The sequence below is a fragment of the Maniola jurtina genome, chromosome 12, assembly GCF_905333055.1.
Source record: "Maniola jurtina chromosome 12, ilManJurt1.1, whole genome shotgun sequence".
NCBI lineage: Eukaryota > Metazoa > Arthropoda > Insecta > Lepidoptera > Nymphalidae > Maniola > Maniola jurtina.
This window is the reverse complement of record NC_060040.1, coordinates 9,577,688-9,603,369: the sequence shown is the minus strand read 5'-3', so window position 1 is coordinate 9,603,369 and position 25,682 is coordinate 9,577,688. Positions and strand designations below refer to the sequence as shown.

Here is a 25,682-nt window from a genome sequence, read left to right as displayed (position 1 = left end):
TTATTTATGTTTCAACTAAACTCTCAGTTTATCGAAAGTCACAGACGGGCACAGGACTCTTTATTTAGAGAAACGAAATACTTCAACCGAGATTTTTAAAAAACTTAAGTTAATACGCGTGAACGAAGTCATGGCCAAAAAATAATAAAATATAAAAAGGTAGTCAACAGCGTGATGCCAAAGATTACGGGTCACTCACCTGTCCTTCGGTTAGTTGCGTCTTGCGTTGACCAAGCGATTCTACATTCGCGTTCGATTTTGACCATGAAGCCTAAATGACAACAGACTGTAATCTATTAGACTACAGGCCCATGTTTAAAAATGGGTGGGTCATATGAACCACCAGGTGACGTATACAGGACGATATAAGAGCATAAAATAATAAGTTTCAGCACTATGCCGTCACTTGTAAGCTGTCCAACAGAGTGCTGGTGAGAATTGAAAAGCGCAGGTAGAGTGAGTACATTTTGGTCATATATTTTTGTACGGCATTTTTACCATCGATAGATCCATGAAAAATAATAAGAAAGCGCGCAGTGCCGTAAAAAAATGGTGCGCCACAAAGTCAGTAAATGTTTTGATTTTCTGACAATTTCCGGGGTAAATTTGGTCATTTAATTCTGTACGGCACTAGTTTCATACTGTTTCAATACAGCCTCTAATCCATTATTCCGCAACGCCGTACAAAAATCATGCGACAAGGGGAAAAAATTGAGGGTAGCAACCCCCTCTCTTTCCGTGGTCCGGGGGGTGATTTGAGAAAGTACGGCTTTGGTTCCAAAACATTATCTAGCACTCAAAAGTACTATTAAAAATAATGCCGTAAAAAAATTAGTGTTCATTTGAATGTGTATCAATAATTATCTTAATTTCATGGTATACTTAATTTTTAAAGCTGTAAAATCATTTGACTCTGTACGGCAACTTTTTTTTTAACATGATAGTGTAAAATACTATTGTTATATAGTATTGCCGTTCAAAAGAAACTGTTCTAAAAAAAATTATAGATAAATACAAAAATTGAAATTTTTCAAATTATTGCAAAAGTTTAAATATTCATAGATTAATAAAATATAGCAATTTTCTACGCTTTTCCCTTGTTTTAAATAGTATTAAGATAAATAAATTAGGAAAAAATTATGCCGTACATTTTAATGCAGACCATATCTTTTAGGCTGATGAAAATGACGCTACCATTTTAAGGGTGTAGTACTTTATGGCCATCTGATACTGTACGGCATTAACATATTTTTGAAGAGAACAATTGATAATATGATAAAATCACTATGCCGTCTAACTGAAGTGAACGGGTGTGTATATAATATCCACATCCCCTACAAACCTTTGGACCAACGAAAATGTACGGCATGTAAAAAAATATTATCTATGCATAAAACACTTTCAAAATAAATTAATTTTATGTTGTTTCAAATCACCCCCCGGACCACGGAAAGAGAGGGGGTTGCTACCCTCAATTTTTTCCCCTTGTCGCATGATTTTTGTACGGCGTTGCGGAATAATGGATTAGAGGCTGTATTGAAACAGTATGAAACTAGTGCCGTACAGAATTAAATGACCAAATTTACCCCGGAAATTGTCAGAAAATCAAAACATTTACTGACTTTGTGGCGCACCATTTTTTTACGGCACTGCGCGCTTTCTTATTATTTTTCATGGATCTATCGATGGTAAAAATGCCGTACAAAAATATATGACCAAAATGTACTCACTCTACCTGCACTTTTCAATTCTCACCAGCACTCTGTTGGACAGCTTACAAGTGACGGCATAGTGCTGAAACTTATTATTTTATGCTCTTATATCGTCCTGTATACGTCACCTGGTGGTTCATATGACCCACCCATTTTTAAACATGGGCCTGTAGTCTATATACTCTATACTAATAAATAAAATTGGAGTGTCTGTCTGTAATTTCGAAATAACTACCGCATATTAAGGTCATATGGTTAATTGAACGATACTATAACTGAATCACACGTTTTTTAAATTTTTGTCTGTCTGTCTGTCTGTTTGAAAAGGCTAATCTTGGGAACGGCTGAACCAATTTTGACGGGATTTTCACAGACAAGTAGAGAATTGACCAGGAAGTAACATAGGCTACTTTTTAACCGACTTTCAAAAAGGGAGTTGTGTTTTTCTACCTATGTACACCGAAATCTCCGAGATTTCTGAACCAATTTGCGTCATTTCTTTTTTAATCGATAGAGGAACTTTGCGACATTGTTTCATAAAAAATTTGGAGTCCAACTCCTCAATCCTGATGCTGCAGGGGATCTGACCAATCCACGCGGGCGAAGCTGCGGGCATCAGCTAGTGATGAATACGAGGAAAGGTGACAGTAGGTTTTATGTCAATAAAGCTCTAGATGGTAATTCCTCATACTTGCTGGTCGGGAACCGAGCCGTTGACTGACGAAACAAAGTTGCAAAAACTGGGGTCTTTTCACAATAGGTATAATTGCGGTGCGACCTCGCATTGTAAAAATCTAAGTATGACAACGCATTATGGGAATTCATATTGGAATCGCGCTGAGGTGCGACGAAATCGTTCTATGTGACGTCGCACTCCAAGTATTAAACGGGCACATAATTAGACCCATCGACATCACAGAAAGAAACTCGGCGGTTGCTCTTTTATATAATTCTGTTGACAAATTAGTACAGTATGTCACAACTAATATTATAAAGGCGAAAGTTTGTATGTGTGTGTGTGTGTGTATGTTTGTTACTCCTTCACGTAAAAACTACTGGACGGATTGGGCTGAAATTATAAGAATGGAGATAAATTATATCCTGGATTAGCACATAGGCTACTTTTGTCCCGGAAAATCAAAGAGTTCCCACGGGATTTTAAAAACACCTACATCCACGCGAACGAAGTCGCGGGCACCAGCTAGTATGCCATATAGGCACAAACGCTGCTGGGGCGAGTCATATCTTTTTAGTATGAGTACCTTTATCTTCGTTAACAAGATTTGTGTGTGTCTGGCTTTAATCCTCAAAGCAGAGCTACGGAACCCTTTCTGTTGGATTATGAAAGAAAAGCAGAGCAGTTTTCACTAAATCAGCACATCGTCTCACTCGCCGACAGCTCTTTGTGGTTTAGCCTTGACCGCTGCAGTAAACTCGTCTTATTAACATGTCACTTGAGAACACGTGAAAGAAAATCTGCAGATGATAAACCTGCTTGAGCGACGTGTAGCCCAGTATACCTACGACAATGCATATCAATCGATTGCGTTGGGTAAGCGACGTACTCAAGTAGGTAAATGGATGGGTGGTAGACTACTTTTTTATTAAATTTGGGAGGGGAGGGGGGGGGGGGGGGGTTCTTAAGATATACGTCCTGGGAAAGATGGACCGGGATTTTTCGCACTGCCTAGGGTCACTGATAGAGATCTCTTATAGAGATAAGTGCTTCCCTGTCCACTTTTTGTTTCTTTTTATCTTCATTGTTACAACTTTCTGGTACAAATAAAATATAAATAAATAAATAAAACCCTCTCGTTGCCCACCTTCAGGCATATTGGGAACACGTCGCTACTCCCCTAGCGCGACGCCTATTAGACTTGTTCCAGAGTAAATAGCCCCCGTAGTACCTAAAGCATCTCTATAAAAGATGGCGGTCTTAATTTAGGTGTTCTGTATGGTGACCATTTTATCCGAAAAAATCTAAATGAAGTCGCACCTAAAGAAGTTTTACTTTAATAACAAAATCCATAAGCCTGTTAGGATTAGACTAGGAGGTCATGGTCTACGTTAGCCGAACTAATTGCTGTCTCCAATTACTCGCGAGGCTACGGATAATGGAATATTCTAGAACTGTCGCGTGTGATATCTTCAGATAATAATAATAAATTGAAATAAAGGAGAGAAAATATAGAGCGTATACAAGATGCTAAATAATGTCCTTAATATCCCGGTAAGCTGAGGTTAGGACCGATGTGAACATAAAAAAAATATTGAGAAAAAAATAAGCATGAACATTTATTGCAGTACTAAAGGAACCGCAAATGCGTTGCCAGCCTTTCAGGAATTTGTTGGTGCGCCCCTTGAAACCCAATGTTACCCCATCCACCCCATGTACCCTATGTGTATGTACCCCGTCTAATGGAAAAATGGAGTCCCGCAGAAGGCTTTGAAGTTAGCGATAGCAAAAAAATCTTTAAACGGTGGCTTGTAGGTACAATTAGTAAAAGAAACTTGTAATTATATCGCCCTATCATCATGCATCAGGGAACGCTCTAGTTAACTTGGCTGCACAATAGTAGTAGTAGTGTGTAGTCGAGGATTGAAGGGTAGATGTAACTAGAAGGACCAAAACCCGTGATTTCCATCTCGATGATTTCGATTTTGCATGTTTTACGCCGTCCGAAGCAATTAAATATCACTTATTTGAACGGCGAAGGATAACATCGTACCGAAACCTTCAAACCTGAGAGTATCAGGTACATGTTTTCAAATTTCTTATTCTGAGAGGAGACCAGTGCTGGCTCAGTAATGAGCTGGGGTGGCGCTTCCAACAACTATGGAGCCGATAATGGGTTGATGATGATGATGATAATGATTAATGACTCTTTCCAAATACCATTAGCTCCTCTGAAATATGGGTCTATTCTACTCAAATTTATTTTGACGGTCTCCCTGGCGCAGTGGTTAGCGCTGTTGTCTTATTAGTGGGAGGTCCCGGGTTCGATTTCCAGCAGGGGCTTAGAATTTTAGAATTTCTAGATTTCTGGTCTAGTCTGGGGGGTCTTCGGCCTGGCTAGTTACCACCCTACTGGCAAAGGCGTGCCGTGGTACGATGCCCTGTAGAACCCAAAGGAGAATGGGTTGAGTGAAAGCTGCCGTACTCCTTCAGGTTAGCCCGTGTCCACCTTAGACTGTATCATCATTTACCACAAGGTGAGATTGCAGTCAAGGGCCAACTAGTATTAAAAAAAGTTCAAAGATTTGAGTTGTTGAGAAAAGTTGAGCGGAATAACTTATTAATAAGGTGTGAAGCCTTATTAAACAGTAACAAACAAACATAATATTATAATTTATGATATGACATATTTTAACTACTCTTAGTTCTTTACTACTACTACTTTACTTTACTATTACTCTCGTAGTTGAAAACTAACCTGTAGTTATCCTTAACCTGTCGCAAAGTGTCAGAGGTACGTACACCTGTATCTCGGACTAAATAAATAAATAGACTTACGTTTATTTTAGTGTAAGAATATCTTGGAATAGCTGATTTCCTGCATGACATTGATTTAAATTTTATAAGGATCTCGTTGGAATTTCTCGAAATGTTCTTAGTGAGAGAAGAAGTTTAAAACCTATATCAGTATTTAACTTAATTCAAAATTTTGATAATATTTTAAAATAAAAATTTTACTTCGTGAGTACTTATTAGCAAAGGGCTACTCGTAAACGTTGACGTTCCGAGTAGCTTGAATGGCGGAAAGCGCATTGAGTAGATGGTTGGACCGATCGTAATGTGTGGAAACCCCTGCAATAGAATTGAGTTCTGCTGTGGACGTCTATTGGTTAAGACGACTTAGTAAATTCTAGGTAAGTAGATGTTTATGTAGGTGACACGTAATTATTTAGCCCTATAAACTAGTTTATGAACATGAATCAGCAACGCTCCAGTAAACTTGGCTGCACAATGTTTGCTGTCAAGTTATCGGGTATTGGAGAGGGAAAAATTACTTAGAAGGTGTACACAACAGTACATAAGACTAAGTGAGCTGAACAATTTACTATTCGAAAGGTTGACGGTTTAACACCTGGAGGGTGGATAACTCACGAAGCACACACGCGACACACCCGCCGGAAATAAGACGAGAGATAGTTACTTCCACTCAACGCGCGCGTATTAGTGCACGTTTAAATTCTCTTTATTGAATTCATTAACACTGGTCAAGTGCGAGTCAGATTCGCACACGAAGGGTTCTGTACCATCGTACAAGATGTAACGCCCTTGTACTTTTTTTTTAATTTGCATGGTGACCATTTTGAAATTCGACATCTTAGTTTTTTTTTGTTATAACGGCAATAGAAATACACACTTAGTGAATTTGAATTCTCTAACTATTACAGTTTATTCAAAGTGTTTTTATTCAATTAAACTTTATTAAAATAGCCCGATGATAAACATACAGACAGATTGATGGACAGCGGAGGCTTAGTAACAGCACATGTCTACTCATGTGGTAACAAAGTTCCGTTTGTACTTTGCATCATTATAATTCGGGTTAGAAATAATAGGCCCTAATAAACTACTACCAACAGTCAAAACTCATACGGATTATCTTTTTTTCGCATCGCACTGCGCCTACATGCTCATGAGTAAGGATCCCGGATAGGTTCAAACATAATCCGAAAAAATATTCCGAAAACAATACGCGTATTTTTTAGTTATAACTATAAGTAAGTATATAATTTGTGTAGAATTTGAAATATACATAAGGAGCTATAATATGAAACGCACCAAACTAGTGCGTAATGATGACGAAAGCGCGCCGGAGCATGACTCCAAACCGTGACAGTTCTCTGCTGTATGATGTGCGTATTATATGCGTTCCTGTCATGTTTTACATGTACGCGCGCGTTTAGTATGTTTTGCGCGTGCGTGTGGTCGAGCCTTAAGGACAATCCATAGTAATATTATAAATGCGAATGTGTGTCTGTCTGTCTGTCTGTCTGTCTGTTTGTCTGTCTGTCTGTCTGCTACGTTTTCACGGCCCAACCGCTGAACCGATTTAAATGAAATTTGGTACAGAGTTAGGATACATCCCGGGGAAGGACATAGGCTACTTTTTATCCCGGAAAATCAAGAAGTTCCTACGGGATTAAAAAAAATTGAAATCCACGCGGGCGAAGCCGCGTATTCCATAATATACACTCATGATTTCGTCAATGCAATTTAAGAAATCCAACTAAAAATAGTAAGGCTTGCTCCAGTGTCGTTTAAATTATACAATTTCCTCGATTTTTCCATCATCCATAGGAGCTCGCAGTTGCCCCACTTTCCCCTATTCGCAGTTTCAACACGGCCACACAACCAGTTTGTTAGGTAATATCGTACGAACGGAATTACTACTAATAGTTCAATCGAATCCATATTGACATAGTCATTTATATGTACCTACTGACCTATACTAGATTCAAGGGTTTATGCTAAGGTATGATATTTAAAAAAAATGCGATTGTTATAGGTTTTAATAAGATTAATGTAACTTATAAGAAAAAATATAGCAATGATAAGCTCTATGTATTACTCTTTTTATATTTTACATAAAGCATTATTTTACATAAAGATTTATCAACGCACAGCTCAATGTACTGGACGGATCGGGCTGAGCATGCAGGTAGCTATTACACATTATGACCACACGAGTAGATATCCATACTCGTGTGATATGACACTAAGGATTTATGCAAATTCAACCCCTAAGGGGGTAAAAAAGGCGTTTGAAATTTGTTTAATGAACGAAGTACTAAGAACTACTAATACTAAAAATATTATAATAAGTACGTACCTATATACGTATGTAACGACATTTTAAATTCTTGCTGTAAAATGTTATTCTGTCCTAATTGGGGTCGAAGTAAGCTAGAAAACCTCCTCGAAAAATCGTAAATTCTAGATCCAACGATAAATGTACTAAATAATAATATGCCAGTCAGTTAGTTTATGCTTTTAAAATCATAGAACCGTTTTGTTTACTCTATATTTTATGAAATAACCTTAAAATAAAATGAATTTTCCGCCAGAAAACGCCTTCATTATAATTATATAGAATCTCTATACCAAAGTATTGCTAACTATACTTACTAGGCGCTACGCATAAAATATCTTTGTATTACAAAATCATCATCATCAATAGAGGACCACTGCTGGAAATAGGTCTCTTGTAGGGACTTGCACATGCTAAGGTCTCGCGACGCCTGAATTCAGCGGCTCCCTGCAACTCATTTGAGGTCGTCTGTCCACCTAGTGGCAGGTCTTCTAACGCTGAGCTTTCCGGTGCGGGGTTGCTATTCTAGCACCTTGGCACACCAACGTCCATCGTCTTTTTCGAACTATGTGCCCTACCCATTGCCACTTCACCTTCGCAACCCATTTAGCTACGTCTGAGCTGTTACTCTGGTTCTCTTACGGATCTCCTCGTTTTTGATTTGATCACGTTAGGAAACTCATAACTCTCTCCATCTCCCGCTGAGAGAGTTTGTTACAATACCTACTTATTACTACTACTACTATAACACATAGAATAGGAACACACAATTTTTTACAACAATAGAGTTAATGAGCGGAACTATCTTCAACTAGCTTGTGAACTCTTGTTCCTTTTCCGCCATAATATTATGTTTAATTCCCGTGATTAAGCGTTTTTTGAGATAAGTGTCTGTTTTTTTAATGACCATGGTTAGGTATTTACTGTGAAGATCACGTTTTTTTGTCATATTCGACAAGTTAGTCCTTGAATGCGATCTTACTTGGCGATAAGTGACGATGCAGTCTAAAACTAACCTAACCTAACTTAGAAATGATAAAATATGCACTGAAAAAATCGGTATAGCCATGACAACAAACGATTTACCATTCCGGTCGGTAGTTAGTATCGTAAAAGTCGATAAGCGGATTTAATAAAACTGGCATGCCTCTTCTAAGTTAACCCGCTTATGACTTAGACTGTATCATCATTCATTACTTAGGTACCACCAGGTGTTAATATAATCAAGGACTAACGTGTAATGGTATTAAAAATAAGATTTACTGACGTTCCTTTTGATTTTCTTCTCCCAAAAGCGGTTCTCTTCAAAAGGGAGAATTTTCCCTTTCGCGGTTTCGGTAAAAATTTTGCAGTTTTCCGATTCGGTGGGTAGGTAATCGTTAAAGGAAAAGTTCTTCCTTTTGAAAAAACGCTTTTGGAAGGAGAAAATGGGAAGGATATTTTTCTCAGTAATTCTAAGTGGCATCGTAACGGAACGCTAAATCGCAGTAGAGGCACGGTTTTGCTTGTATGCATACTGTTTAACCTAGCCACGGAAGAAACCAGATTAAAAAGATGAGATCTGAACTCATTTAGAAATTATAAATTCTAGCTCAGGCAATTCCAGGGAGAATTGCAGGCAAAAGAGCTCAAGGTCGCCAAAGACGCAATGATGATCGCCAAACTTCGTTTCGAAGAAGCCACGCGATGATGATGATTATATCAGGATTAAAACCCGGACCTAACTTGAAAATCACTGCGGCAGAAAGGGTGTGGATCATTAACAAAGAAATAAAATAAAATGAGACCTACTCAAATCATGCAAAAACAGCAAGTAAACTGGTAGGTAAGTAGACAACACGGGTCATTCTTATTTGAGCCACAACGTCTAAAGTTACATTTTTAACCCCCGACCCAAAAAGAGGGGTGTTATAAGTTTGACGTGTGTATCTGTCTGTGGCATTCTAACTAATGAACCGATTTTAATTTAATTTTTTTCGTTTGAAAGGTGGCTTGATCGATAGTGTTCTTAGCTATAATCTAAGAAAATCGGTTCAGCCGTTTGAAAGTTATCAGCTCTTTTCTAGTTACTGTAACCTTCACTTGTCGAGGGTGTTATAAATTTTTAATTAACACTTGCATTCGAAGCGATCTGCACTAACTTTCTTCGGCTACTAAATCTATTTTCAAGAGTATGATATTTCTATGTTTCAAGCTAAAATTTGAGTGCAGATAATAATGGAAAAATTAGCAATAATTTTATTAAAGCAAGTCTCTCAGGAATTTCAAGAGCAAGTGCAATGTTTAAGAAAAGATGCATTGATATTATAAAGTAGGTACGAACTTTAACAGGGCTCTCTCCGTCACTCGTTTCATACAATCGTAGTTCCAATTTCATTTGAATATTAAGCAACCAAAGTCCATGAAATTTTGCAGACATATTCTAGAAACTAATATCTGTGTCTGTGGTGTTTTAGATTTTTCTAAAAATATGTAGTTTTAAAACAGGGTCTCAATGATTTGTATGAAATTTTTAAGACCGCGTAACATTGAAACCGAATATTTTAACAGAAATCTGGAAAACCACAGACATTGATATTAGTTTCTAGAATATGTCTGCAAAATTTCATGGACTTTGGTTGCTTAATATTCAAATGAAATCGGAACTACGATTGTATGAAGCGAGTGACGGAGAGAGCCCTCTTAAGTAATTATTATAACCTATAAACCATACTAGACAATCACTTAAGATGGACCGTGACCTACTCAAGCACTGCACATGGGGACTTTGCATACGGATGTAAATCGATCAGCTTATAATAAATAATAATTATCATAATATTTATACAAAAACATGCATTAATTAATAATCCATACACAAATATATAATATTATATACACTTACTATAAATGCATAAGTGTGTTTGTCTGTCTGTTTGCCTGCTAGCTTTTTACAGACCATCCGTTTAACCGATTTTGACAAGGTACAGAGATAGCTCGCATCCTGAGTAAGGGCATAGGCTATTTTTGACCCCGGGAAATCAAAGACTTCCCACAAAATTTTTAGAAACCTTTATCCACGTAGACGGAGTGGGGGGCATCTTCTAGTGTCACATAAATAATAATTAATTTTGGCCCTGTTTCACAGTCGCCAAATAAACTATCTGACGGATTTTGACGTTTCGGCAGTTTTCTTTTGAATTGTGATAAAGTTTATTAATTGATGGTTGTGAAACAGGCCCTTTATCCCTAATTTCCAACTATTAAATTTCATTATGAATGTAATGATAATTGTAATTAATCGTAACTGCCGTTTATAGGACCTAATATACCTAATAATGCAATTATGCAAATGTATTTTCATTGGAAAAACCAATTGTTGGTTTTTGGTAAACCAAAATTTTCCCACTTGTGTTAGGAATCCAGATATTTAGAGTTCCGTACCCAAAAGATGCCAAACGGGACGCTGAGCTTCTGCTGTCTGTCTGTCTGATCATCCGTCTGTTGCAGGGGTCTAAAGTTTCACCCATTATTACGACCTATTTTGGAATTTTCACAGAATATTTGTTACTATGGCCTTTGTCACGACAAAGAATAAGAATATGTTTTGCACTCATTCGTATTCAATTCATATTCGTTTCGTCCAAATATCTTCAGATCGTATTTTTAGCCCCCGACCCAAAAAGAGGGGTGTTATAAGTAAGTGACATGTGTATCTGTGTATCTGTGTATCTGTCTGTGGCATCGCAGCTCCTAAACTAATGAACCGATTTTAATTTTTTATTTGAAAGGTGGCTTGATTGAGAGTGTTCTTAGCTATAATCCAAGAAAATCGGTTCAGCTGTTTGAAAGTTATCAGCTCTTTTCTCGTTACTGTAACCTTCACTTGTCGGGGGTGTTATAAATTTTTAATTTACACTTGTTACGTAAACATCCATCAAATACGAATTCAATTATGTACTAATTCGTATTTGATTCATTTTGTATGTTGGCTACTTTGGATCGTATTTTTACGATAATGAATGCAAATGAGTGCATAAAGGCCCTTAGGAGGGTCGCCATACAAAAAAACTTCAAAAAATAATAATATTATTTATTCAATGTTATTGAATTCAGCTATCGTAAAAACAGTAGAACATACAAGTTTCAAAGGTTAGATTGTACCTAGTAGGTACGTACTTCATATTAAAACAACAAATAATAAAAATTAGGGTTCTGCATTCTTAGGGAATGACGAATTGTTTATGTGGCGCATTGGTTTAACCGCATTGTTGTTGTCGCCTTGATCAAATTATTAATTTGTAGCGCTATCTAGATTATTTTACTTCTGAGGCAGTCAAATAATTTAAACAAATAAATAAACAAATAATTATAGTACGTATCCTCATTATACGAAACACTCGGCGTGATTTTGACTCGCACTTGGTCAGTTTTTTTGGTTTTATTTAACGTTTTAAACTTAGTCATACATGAAGCTATAAAAACTCAGGACCACAATAATGATTTAGGGCCGGTTGTTTAAAACCATTGGTTACTGTAACTTACGTTTGTTAAAATTGCACAGACACCTATCAACATTAAAGTAGTCTGTTACTTATTTTACTAGCGACGCTTAAAAATTCAACGTTTTCATTAGAGGTGCCTACCTACCATGAAAAGTATTTTATAATTCATTGAAGTTTATAACACTATAATAATTAATATTATGAAATAAGAGCCCGCGAGGGCCAGACCAAAGTTATTTTATAAAAGTTGAAAGTTTATCTGCGTATTGTCCCCGACACAGAGAGGAACGATCAGCGACTATGTAGTTTAGATCACGGTGGCTTTGGCAGATAACAGGTTACAAAGACGTATTAAATCTTACGTCAAAGTATAAAGTCTAATTTTTTTATATTTTCTTCGGAATAGTATACTAAGTATCTGGTACTTAGTATCGTAACAACCCCCTGCCAGACACCCCTAAACTTTTACTAAACAATTTATTAAATATGGGTGTCTGACAGTAGGTTGCCATGACTCTAAGTTTCTGGCAATGTACGACGTGATTTCTAATACTACATATAACGAAGAAAACATAAAAAAATTACACTTTATAATAATCGTCATGATTTGAGCACTCGTCAACGTAAAATTAAATTTTCAACGAACTTTAGCGCTAGATGGTAAATCAATGCTTTCTCTCACTAACAGTTTGTTAGCGCGATGCAACCGGTCCTTAGGAAGAAATAAAGAAAAACTTGTTTACTTATTAAGAAAAACAGTAAAAAGTCTACGCATTAACTATGGAGACTTACGCAAACTGAATGTCTTTCTTATACTAAAGCATTTGATGCTTACTAATAAAATTTAAAACAGGTTTGTCAAAAAACATCTTAGATGTGCCTAGAATACGAGATACATAAATAATACATACTAATATCTAATATTAGGTATAAATGTCAAAGTGTGTCTCCCGTCTGTTTATCATATTTTCCAGACCCCATCTATTAAATTAATTTTGGCGTTTAGTACAGAAATAGCTTGCGTCCAGGGGTCGGACATAGGCTATTTTTTGTTCTAGAAAATGAAAATTCTAAGGCATCAAGCAAAACTATATTATTCTTTAAATTGAATCGGGGAGTTGTTCAGTCATAATGTATGTTACTTACTCTCGATCTCCCTTCTCTTTCCGACCGTAACTTCATTTCTGAAGATCGCAATCTTGGTTAAAGCCCAGCTTGGAGCTTTTTGTTCAATTGTTTTCAACTTATTTTTGTTGGTATTCCTTCAAACTGTGTAGAACTTAACCTTCTCTTAACTGGTCAAATCATCTTGTATGTGAAAGACCTCTTGCTCTCTTGTTACTTGCTTACTCTTGTTGTTTTCTTCTAATAATATTATAATATTTATATGTACGTTAATTAATATTATAAATGCGAAAATGTCTTTTTTATTGGTTTGTCCATAATCGCGCCGCAACGGAGGAGCAAAGGATAGATGTGATTTATTTATAAATCTATATCTATATACTAATAAATAAAATTGGTGTGTCTGTCTGTAATTTCCAAATAACTACCTCATATTAAGCTCATATGGTTATTTGAACAATACCATAACTGAATCACACGTTTTTAAAATTTTTGTCTGTCTGTTTGTCTGTTTGAACGGGCTTATCTTCGGAACAGCTGGACTTATTTTGATGGGACATTCACTGACAAGGAAAGAAATAGCCAAGGAGTAAGATAGGCTACTTTTTTAACCAACTTTCTAAAATGGAGGAGTAGTATTTTCCTATCTATGTACACCGATATCTCCGAGTATTCTGAACCGATTAGCGTAATTTTTTTTAATCGATAGAGAAACTTTGGAAGATTGTTCCATAAAAATTTTGGATTCTAACTCCTCAATCCTGATGCTGCAGAGGACCTGAACACCAAATCAGAATGGGCAACTTTTTGTTCTAGAAAATCGTTCCCAAAGGATTTTTAAAAATCTAAATCCACGAGGGCGAAGCCGCGGGCATCATATTCTAGTCCTTGATAATGAAAACTGGTACGTCCTAACGATATAATAATAATACACCAGAACATAATTTTCTTGGAAAAAGGATAGTCAGCTTAAAAAAACTTGGACGGTATAAATAGACAACGTATCGGCCCGAAATATTTTAAACAATTTTGTGGCTGTCCATCATATTATTTTGAGATGTGGTTTTTATGTTCCCCATAAATGCTTACGCTTGCAATTATATTAGAATTTTCGTAGAAAAAACCGCAATTTGTTCTCGCTATGGTTAACAGTGTGTGTAAAAAACCGGTTATGACGTAGGTTTTTACGTGTATATTGTTGTGGTTTAATTTCGCATCGTCTGTATATAAGTGTGTTGGAGTAATCCTTTAATTTTATTCAATTGTTAGGTTACAAGAGGAAATAATGTTTTTAAATGTGGTGCTTCTTTCGTGCGCTTTGCTGTTTAAATGTGATGCTGGGTTCGGTAAGCTCAGTGATTTTCCATAACTTTTTTTATAGAATAACTTACCATAAAAAAACATACCTTGTAAAAGCCGTTAAGAGGGCTCTCTCCGTCACTCGTTTCATACAATCGTAGTTCCAATTTCATTTGAATATTAAGCAACCAAAGTCCATGAAATTTTGCAGATATATTCTAGAAACTAATATCTATGTCTGTGGTTTCCCAGATTTCTGTTAAAATATTCGGTTTCAAAGTTACGCGGTCTTAAAAATTTACATACAAATCTTTGAGCCCCTGTAATTTTAAAACTACATATTTTTAGAAAAATCTAAAACACCACAGACACAGATATTAGTTTCTAGAATATGTCTGCAAAACTTTATGGACTTTGGTTGCTTAATATTCAAATGAAATCGGAACTACGATTGTATGAAACGAGTGACGGAGAGAGCCCTGTTAAATTGCCAAAATATTCAATAATAACACTATGGAAATACTAATACACAGCTTTAGTAGGCTATTTAAAATAATTCATTCTACTATAAAAAATGTAGGTAGACCTAATGACTCATTTGCAATATTTTTGTTTTCAATCTAAGCCTAAAGGTTAATTTAAATACAATAACTCACGGATTTAGTACGAGCGACACGATTGTTTTAAATTTAATAAATGAAATGTCTTAACGTTAAATAATAACTTATAACAACATAAGTAATTATTTTTTGGTAATGACACAACTGACGAATATATTATTTTTTAACGTAGAACCCCGTAGAACCTAGTGATGTGGGGTCAGCGGTGGTGTCGTTACCTTTTTTTTGTAAACGACACCCCAGGGATAACGCCCAGTGATGTGATGTGCCAATGACAAGACATGGATTCTAGTATAAATGAACCTCTGCTTATTTGTTTCAGTGGACAATCTGCCAAAATGCAGCATAAAAGACGACGAATGCATGAGAGCACTTTTCCAAAAATCTGTTCGTGACATCGGCAAAGAAGGGGTTCCTGAATTAGATATAGATCCCATAGATCCCATGCACATAGCAAATGTTTCCGTGACAGTAATGGATGCGATCAAATTAATTTTATCCGAGGGAGTTGTTAAGGGAATCAGTCACTGCCAATTCAATTCATTTCAGTAAGTTATGAAAGCTACCTTTTATATAAAAACTAACGATTTGTTTGTCTGTTCATGCGATCCTGATCGAGTTGAAATTTTATACAACTGTCATAGTAATAAATATTTTAGAAAATTAAGAATGACTCCGAGTTTCATTAGGTTTTTTTATTAGGTTTGTGTTTCTTTTTGCAGGAGTTTTTCTAAATATTGTCGTAACAAAGTTCAGTCTGATGATGTAATTATGTAAAGTATAAAGTCAAAAGTAACATTATTAATTGGCAAATTAAATATATATCTTATACAGTAATTATCTTAATTCTTCGCTTGGTAACAAAATCAGCATATATTTAACAAAAATACAATAATCAAGTCCAAAACCTGACGGGGTTAAAAGTCGTTAATATTGTTTACTAGATAATATTATAATTAGAACATTTTTAGACTTCATTTGCACGGATTTAATTTTTTTAAATCTCATGGGAACTTTTCGATATTTCAGGATAGAAAGTAACTAAAGTCCGTTTCCGGCATGCAAGCCAAAATCTCTGTACATTTTTTCAAAATCGGTAAAACCGATGGGTATGACAAGGGAACAGACTAAAAGACAGACACACTTTCGCATTAATAACATTAATATGGATAATATTAGAATAAAGATTAATAAATAAAGACTTGAAACGAGCGTTATAAAACTTCATTTACGCCATTGCGACATTGCGGCACGCCAAAGAAGCACGTGGTATCCACACTTAATATCATAAATACGAAAGAGTGTCTGTCTGTCTGCTAAATTTTCACGGCCTATTTGTTCCACTAAATTTGACGAAATTTTGTTCAGAGATAGCTTGCATCCCGGGAATGGGCATAGGCTACTTTCGTCCTGGAAAATCAAAGAGTTCCGAAGGGATAAAGAAATGTAATCCTCGTGGATGGATCCGCGGGCATTTACCAAATAGATGATTTGCTACAGAGATAGTAACGTAGGTAGAATCTAGAGACAGAAGGTCTTACCCCAGAAACGGATGCAGGCTACTTCTTTATCATAGAAAATACATCTAGTTCAATCAAAAACATCTAGTTTAAAATATTGTAGCAAGAATCTTCGGCAGACTTGTGTCGTGATATTTCAATTCATCACCATAATGTTGTCTCGGCATAAAATCGACTCTCACGGGCCACAATTTTGATTTTTAGGGTTCCGTACCTCGAAATGAAAAACGGAATCCTCATAGGATTTTAGGGTTCCGTACACCTCAAAAGGAAAAACTCGATCTTTATAGGATCAGTTTGTTGTCTGTCTGTCTGTCCGTCTGTACGTCGTCGGTTCTGTCAAGAAAATCTATAGGGTACTTCCCATTGACCTAGAATCATGAAACTTGGCTGGTAGGTAGGTCTTATAGCACAAGTAAAGAAAAAAATCCAAAAACTGAGAATTTATGGCTGCATCTTAAAAAAATGCGTTCATAAACAAATAATAATAGTAATTTGAATTTTCAAAGTAAGATAACTATACCAAGTGCGGTGTCATATGATAGGACTTTGCCTGTGAATTCTAAAATAGATTTTCATTTATTTTTATGCCTGATAGTTTTTGATTTATCGTGCAAAATGACAGAAAAAATACCCGAGTACGGAACCATGCGCGAGTCTTTTTTTTTTTTTGTTGACGCTGGGGAATGCATTTACGCATCCCCCCCGGAGGGAGGGTATGTGGGACTCGCCGGCCGAGAGGCGACCGGAATACCCACTAAACCCCAGCGGCGCTACTGCGCGTCGCCTGGCGACTGGGTCACGGGAACGGCCGAAGCAAACAACCGCGACCCAGCCAGCGACGTCTGCCAAGGCAGACCCTCCACCGGGGACCTGCTCGGTCCCCATCGACGCACCTCCGGGACGCACCAACGAAGTGCGTCCCCCGACCTTGGGACGCGCACGTCGCCCGCGTCCCATCCTCCGCTTCATCCACTGTGCCCTCTGCTAGTCAGAGGGACACGCGGAGAAACCTCCCCCCCTGCCAGGTCATTAGCCATAGCCAACAATATCTACGAAGAGAAATTATTAGCCATGTTACCGGGGCGCACCGGCCCGAACACTGCTCTTCCCCTCGGACGCATCCAAAAGGGACCAGCAGCATCCAGGCACACTGTGAGGTTACCTGGCTGGCGACCCACCCTTGCGCGAGTCTGACTCGCTCTTGGTTTTTGTATTCTGGCATGCCACGTAGGTCGAAGTCACTTCATTTATTTTATTTTATTTTTATTTATTTCACCAACCACTTCTATACAGTTAAATGACAATAAAATTTTCATACAACATAATTTCAGTATGGTTGTCAATTACAGGTGCAATATTAAGAATAAAACTAATCTAACACTTAACTAAAGTAATTCAATTTCTTAATATATATATATATATATTTTGAAACAATAGAAAGTACATTATTACTATTAAACTAAAAACACACTACTTAACTAGAACCAAGTAAGTACCTACTTTATACAAAAAGAATTAAAAACATCGAGTAAAATCAAAAACTCATCAATCAAACTTCATGTTATTACTCCGGCTTAAAGCAGCCTTAATGCATGTTAAAGCTTATCTCATCTACGACCTCGGTAATGTTCTAGTATCACATCTCGAACAAATTGTTATTTTCCTGGTATTCATCATTATTATGACTTATTTTATTATGCTAATTTGACCAGCTGCTTTATCTAGATAATATTATAAAATGGTGAATTATTGCGTTAAGTGTCCTCTAATAGTAATACAGAATCCACAGCACCATATTAGTGCCAATTACTTGAAATACTCTTGCAGCAGCAATTATCATTCAGTGCAGTGATAACCAAGTGATTAGGACGTCGAACAACTTAAAACTAGTGCAGGGTATACTTTTATTTTTACAAGATTTAACAAAAGATACATCTCTAGAATTTATTTTGAAAAAGGGCCATGTTATTTTCTTCTTAATATTTTTTACTCTAATAGTAGAGCAACCAAAATTGCGTCCATAATTTTTACTTAGTAAACATTTATAATACTCTTAAATATTTTTTTGTAAAATCTTACTGGATTAGTACTTAATAGGCATATTACGAGTTTGTCAAAGTCAAAATCATTTATTCAAAGTAGGTACAATTGTACGCCTTTTGATGGTCGAAATTGTTAAATTTGTACGATATAGTGGTGATAATTAATTACGTAACTTAAAACTAAAGCTACGAGTCAAAAAAGAATTGCCTCGTTGTTATGTTTGAGATACTTCAGGTAGGTAGTTAGTTTTTAATAATGATAGAAAAAACGCAGCTCAAGAGCACATTTGGCTTGCGTTATCCTGCTACATACTTTAGAATAGTCAATTACAAAAATATAATGAAAGACTTTTATAATCATTATCATCATGATCAACCCAACGCCAGCACACTACTGAGCACGAGTCTCCTCTCAAAATAAGAAGGGTTGGCCATTGTATACCACGCCCAGATTTAATGTGGTACCACGCCAGCCGAGTGCGGATTGGCCGACTTTACACACTTTTGAGAACTCTCAAGCATGCATGTTTCCTCACGATAGTTTACTTCACCGTTCAAATTCAAATTCAAAATATTTTTATTTAATTAAACTTTTACAAGTGCTTTTGAATCGTCAAAATAATCTACCACTGGTTCAATCGAGAAGAATCAGCAAGAAACGCGTTAAAGCAAGTGGTATTTATTAATTGCTAAAATTGCACTTAGCATCAAAAAGTTAGAGGTGCCCGGGATCGAACCGCCGATCCTGCGAAAAGGAGGCCAATATCTTAACTGCTTTGCTATCACCACTTTTTAATGCAAATCTCAAATTTAAATTTTATATATTTCACAACAATAGACTTTGTTGTCAATTTTGCCATAGCAAAAAACCTGTCGTTTACTGACCTCTTGGCCCTTAGGTACCCAATACCCATTAACTTATTTATATACTTATTATTTTAGCGTTGACTTGGAAAAACAAACTGGCACTCAAGACATCACATGTGACCTAACTCTTAAAGGTTCGGTTTCCTTCGGGGGTTCAAGTCCAACAATTCAAAGCCTTCTTGGAACTTCTTCAATTGAAGGCCATGGAAAGGGAAAAGTGAAACTCGGTAAGTACCTAAATACGTTTAAGAAAGTTTAAAAATTGATATTATCACCATATCGGGGGCACGGCAGTGTCCTTGGCACACTTATCAAACGTAGGTACTAAGTATCTAGTACTAAGGATCTAGTTTTTATGGTTTCAGCTTTATTGAAATCCGAAATACGTTGACCTAAAATACGTTGACGTGCTAAGTTAACGACTAGTTTAAAAGGGGTGCATATTATAAACATTGATTTTAGAAGTATCAAAGCGCATAGCATAGCAGCTATAAGTAGTTGCATACAATCAGTTAAAAACTAAGTAGGTACCGCCCTGATTTATCGCTTAATACATGACAGCAAACTAACAACAAAAACGAGGCAACGATAGAGAGTAGGCCATGAAAAAAGGAATAGCTGAAGTGCAAGAAATAGAACCCAAAAAAAATAATTGTGTAGGTACCAAAAAGAAATGAAATTATATGGTTATATTATATTCATTCTATTTTCAGAAAAAGTACATGTCAACTTCGTTTTCCCGTTCTACCCGTTCAAGAAAGAAGATGGCGAAATTTATTTCAAGGTTTTAAACAAAAACATCAAACACAAGTATAGTATTGAAAAAGCTACTTTGAGTGCCGAGAAGGTTTTTCTTGGAAAGGATGACATAAGTAAGACTTACACACACTAATTTCTTGTCTCTCATTTATTTATTTTTGTAATTTTACCCTATTTTAAAAAAAATATCAGAAAACTAAAATAACAGAAATCACATAAAATAAAATAACAGAAACAACAGAAAACTAAGGTAACGGAAGAAAAAACATTGGATAAAAATACGATTTACACACAACAATTTATTATTATTAGCGATTTAAACATAGATATTAATAATAGCGGTAAGTCTTAGGGGTTAATCAGTAAAGTCTAGGATTTACCAATTCGTACTTAGTGGTAAAAGTCCAAACTGTCCAATACGTTTGCTTGATTTCGGACTTTTCTCAACATTCATTCGGTAAATCCTAGGTTTTTTAATATTTGGGATATCTATTCTTTATTTTTACTCATCATACGACGATATCGAAAGCTGTGACCTATCGTTAGAATAGAATAGAATATAATGGGTTAATTCAAATAAACTTTTGCAAGTAATTTTGGAACGTCAAAGAATTTACCACTGGTTCGGAATGCCGTACCCACCGAGAAGCACCAGTAAAAAACTGGGCGCTTGCTCTTTTCAAATGTTTATTATTCAAGGTGTACCTACTTCCTAAAAGCGCATACGCCAATCAATCTAAAATTTGGTATAGGTAATAACGTATTTTGACCTACTAATCATGAATACCATAACGAAAATTAGCGCAAAAAAAATTAAAAAAGTTTTCAAAACCTGCAAATTTCTTACCTACGTAGTTTCCATAATATTATTTATCAGTAATAACTTAGGTGTAAAAATAAATATTTAGATAACAAAATGGCACCATAATAATTCACTTGAATACTGACCTAGCCTTTAAATAACTATTCGTTCTTAGGTTTTTTTTATTAAATAGGGAGCTGATGGCAGGAAAAATTATTATCAAAAGCTTGAGAGCCAGAATTTGAAATTAGTGAAGTTTTTATGGTGAACAGCAACATTAATTATGTTATGGTAATATAAAAAAAGGCTCTATCTTTACTTTACTATCTAAAAACGCTGACCTAAATAATTTGTTATGGTACTTTATCCCATATCAGGGGGCACGGCAGTGCCCCCGCCAAGACGAGCCAAACGGCGGCCGGGGCGCTACGTACCTTTTTCTCGAAGTGTTTCGCCGTATTTTCGACCCGTCATAACTTCGGTCTGGATGACGCTGGAAAGCTGAAATTTTCAGTATAAGGTGTCCTCAGCAAATTTACTAAATATACTCAATATCAAATATCTAGCTTTTATGGTTACAGATTTATTGATACCTAAAATACGCCGATTTCGTCCCTCACTGATGATCATCAAAACCTCTACTCAAAACCTCTAAGGTACTTCCCGAAGTCCTAGAAGACTGAAATTTGGTATGTAGACTAGAAATTGACTACAAACTACAGGAAAATTAAGAAATTGGAAATGCCCCCCCTCTACGCCTCTTACGGGTGAAGCAAATCTGTAAAATCTGTCGCTAGAAAGCTGATATTTTCAGGATAAGATGTCCTGGGCAGATTTATTAAACACATTGAGTATCAATTGTCTAGCTTTTATAGTTTCAGATTTATTGACAGTCAAAACTTCTAGTCTGTAATTCTAGGGTACTTCCCGAAGTTCTAGAAGACTGAAATTTGGTGTGTACACTAGAAATTGCATACAAACTACAGGAAAATTAAGAAATTTAAAAATTTCCTCCTCCACTCCCACGTATGGGGGAAGCAAATTATTTGTAAAGTCTATCGCTAGAATGCTGATATTTTCAGGATAATATGTCCTTGACAGACTTATCAAACGTGCCAAGTATCAATTGTCTACCTGTTATGGTTTCAGATTTATTGCCATTCAAAACCCCTCTAGTCAAAAGTTCTAAAATACTTCCCTAAGTCCTAGAAGACTGAAATTTGGTATATCTGCTTTAAAATTGAGTTGCAAGATTCCACCCAAACAAACATAGTTACATACATTGCAAGAATAAAAGCTTTTAAAAAAAGAGGTAACGATAGAGAGCGGGCCATGAAAATGATGTAGGTACCTACAAAAAATAGATCCAAAAAAAAAATCTAGGGCACCTGCCAAAAAGAAATGAAATCCCACCAAAAACATTTCATGTAAAATGTTGCCAAGACTCACAAGTTCATAATGCTTTCACTGTTAAAAAGTGATGAGATCTCTAGTAGAGCCAAGCCCCTAGCTGAGCTTAGAATTGCGCTGCCCATGGGACCTATCCCAAGTCCAAAGTATATAGCTCTTAAATGCTCTTGAGTATATCACATTTATAACAATAAAGAACAAATAACTCTACTTACAAGCTCTGATTTTACAAACCCTAAATCTTGATTAAAAAAGTACGGCTTGGCCGTTTAATGTTCGTGGTACTTTTATCTGATATGACATTTAAGCCCGGAATAGCTTGTGCGACAATCATGAAGTATAATAAAAAAGTGAAAATAAAAAAGTCGTGAAAGCATTACATGGCATAACATATTATATTAAGGTCATAAGGAATAGTTTGTTCGACAATTACTAATTTTTATTATACTTCATGATTGTCGCACAAGCTATTCCGGGCTTAAATGTCATATCAGATAAAAGTACCACGAACATTAAACGGCCAAGCCGTCCTTTTTTAACCAAGATTTAGGGTTTGTAAAATCAGAGCTTGTAAGTAGAGTTATTTGTTCTTTATTGTTATAAATGTGATATACTCAAGAGCATTTAAGAGCTATATACTTTGGACTTGGGATAGGTCCCATGGGCAGCGCAATTCTAAGCTCAGCTAGGGGCTTGGCTCTACTAGAGATCTCATCACTTTTTAACAGTGAAAGCATTATGAACTTGTGAGTCTTGGCAACATTTTACATGAAATGTTTTTGGTGGGATAAGTAAATGTTCTTTAACAAGACCTTCATATTAAATGTCACCAGACGTCTTGTGTCTATGTATTTCGCTAACTGCGTTAATGAATAATTAAGTTTTATTTTTGAATTTTTGGTATTAATAATCACAATAAAAATTTGTTTGTACTCGTATATAGATACCTATTCAAATTAACATAATAAAAAACCAGACACGAGATGCAAATTACGCTGCAAATCATATTTTAAGACAACCCGTCTTAAAATATGATTTGCATTAACTTTTTTTTAAAGTAATATTTTTTTTAAAAAAAACGAGCGAGACTTGAGCTTGCCACACTTGTTTACGCTGCACATAAGCTTCAAGACCATAGCGATATTTTCACCAGAAAGTTAAGTGTAATAGAGGGGGGGAGGGGGGGGGGGGGGGGAGGGGGGCGGGGGGAGCACTAATATTCCGTTCTATAGTTTCGGCACTCCTATATCTACTCGTGTGGTTTCGGGATCCATTGCGGTGGCAATCAGAATTTTCGGCACGGTAATAGCCTTCTTTACGGTTCTAACAGAAGTGTAAAAAGAGCAAAGCAAAAAAAAATTAAAGATGAAATAAAAATTATAATAAGCGTATTACAATTAATTTTATTAATAAGCGTATATACATACATAATACATAAAGAACGAAAATACAACACACTACAAATTAATTTAAGATCTTCAATATGCAATAGTCTTGCCGGGGCTTCGTGTATTGGTATTAATAATATTACGTCTTGTCGTGCAAGAATGCAAATGAATCCAATAAATGCACATAGGCTTCGATCTGGCCATAAAAAGCTAAACAGTTTCGCAGCGTTGATGAACAAGGTTACATCACCTAAAACCGTTCAGTGTGCAATGTATTTGGGGATATACTGCATATGGCTGAATGTATCCGGAACGAAGTTGAAGGTCGGATTTTTTGCACTAGACGTATATAAATCTCATAAACACAGGAACAGCAATCTTGCCTTCCCGGCATCAGAAAAGTTAAGAATCCTGTACAAAATTAGTATTGATAAGGCTAAGGCGAAAAGATTAAGCTATTTGGCGACATATTAACCAAACCCAGCGATATATATTAGGAGCAAATCCCTCTAAATAAATTGGAATAAATAAAAAAAGAACCAGTAAATGTAACTAATAAAATAAATTGTCTTTTACAGGTCAATTAATAGTTCCATATTTCAACTCCAATTGGAAAACATTGATGAAGAGCTTCGGTCAAGTGTTCGTCGACAAAGCTAGAGATTACTACTTCGATTTTGCAACGAAGTTCTTCGAGGGCATCCCCACCAATAAATACATCATCGAGGATCTAGCACCTTATGTAAAAAACTAAAATAGAAAAATGCTGTGATTAGTACATATAAGTGATAAATAAAATGAATACCAAATATTACCTACATTGTGTTTTATGCCTTTCCCTACATAAAGCCTGTCAGTCAGTAATTTAGAAAATTTGGTGTGGAAGATTTTATAACTTTTTAAATTTATTCTAAAGAAAGGTAAGCGCAGCCGTCTAAAATCTAAAGCCGGAGAGAATAAAAGTAGATCAGAAATCCTACCACTAAAATTCCGTATATTATGACAACGTAAGTAGGTATATATATTTTTATTTCTAAGATATTTTTAACAATACAAATAATCTATACTTTTTATGTCCTTATTTCTAATAGGTCTTACGACGTCAAAATTAAACATTAATGCTTGAATGCAAATTCTACGAGAAGAGCCGCTAACACAGCAGTCGCTCTTCTCACATCATAAAAGTTAAACAATAATATCAATGGCCTTCTGGGCAGGCGCGTTCCACCTTAGGCTGCATCATCTCTTGCTTGGATTGCAGTCAAGCGCAAGCCCATTTAGTTATTTAAAAAAATGTAACAATACACTACACAATCTCGTGAGAAACCGAAAGCTCAGCATGTTTCTGAGGGTCTAGAAATCGTTAATCACTAAACTTATTGTCTTGATTCAAAAATCTTTATAAGGTACTTTTGTATAGTAGGTTTCACCTACTGTGCTCAAGATCGTTTAAAAATCACCTGTAGTAAGGACCTAGACTCAGATAAACGACCAAGCTAAAAATGCAACAATAGTCAATACACTACACAATCTCGTGAGAAACCGAAAGCATAGCATGTTTCTGATGGTCTAGAAATCGATAATCACTAAACTTATTGTCTTGATTCAAAAATCTTTATAAGGTACTTTTGTATAGTGGGTTTCACCTACTGTGCTCAAGATCGTTTAAAAATCACCTGTAGTAAGGACCTAGACTCAGATAAACGACCAAGCTAAAAAATGCAACAATAGTCAATACACTACACAATCTCGTGAGAAACCGAAAGCACAGCATGTTTCTGATGGTCTAGAAATCGTTAATCACTAAACTTATTGTCTTGGTTCAAAAA

The 25,682-nt window shown here is 36.0% G+C and overlaps 1 protein-coding gene across 1 annotated transcript; it reads left to right on the top strand.

Moving 5' to 3' along the window:
- Window positions 1-14,396: 14,396 nt before the first annotated feature.
- LOC123870113 lies at window positions 14,397-24,671 on the top strand. The gene is made up of 5 exons (XM_045913280.1): window positions 14,397-14,489; window positions 15,385-15,610; window positions 19,570-19,721; window positions 20,208-20,366; window positions 24,432-24,671. The coding sequence occupies exons 1-5, from the start codon at window positions 14,429-14,431 to the stop codon at window positions 24,605-24,607; spliced, it is 774 nt and encodes a 257-aa protein (XP_045769236.1). The 5' UTR covers window positions 14,397-14,428; the 3' UTR covers window positions 24,608-24,671.
- The last annotated feature ends 1,011 nt before the right edge of the window (window positions 24,672-25,682 follow it).

Coding starts and splice junctions, on each gene's coding strand:
- LOC123870113 (XM_045913280.1), top strand. CDS start 14,429: ATGTTTTTAAATGTGGTGCTTCTTTCGTGCGCTTTGCTGTTTAAATGT. Junction 15,611..19,569: donor TGCCAATTCAATTCATTTCA/GTAAGTTATGAA, acceptor TTATTATTTTAG/CGTTGACTTGGAAAAACAAA. Junction 20,367..24,431: donor TCTTGGAAAGGATGACATAA/GTAAGACTTACA, acceptor TGTCTTTTACAG/GTCAATTAATAGTTCCATAT.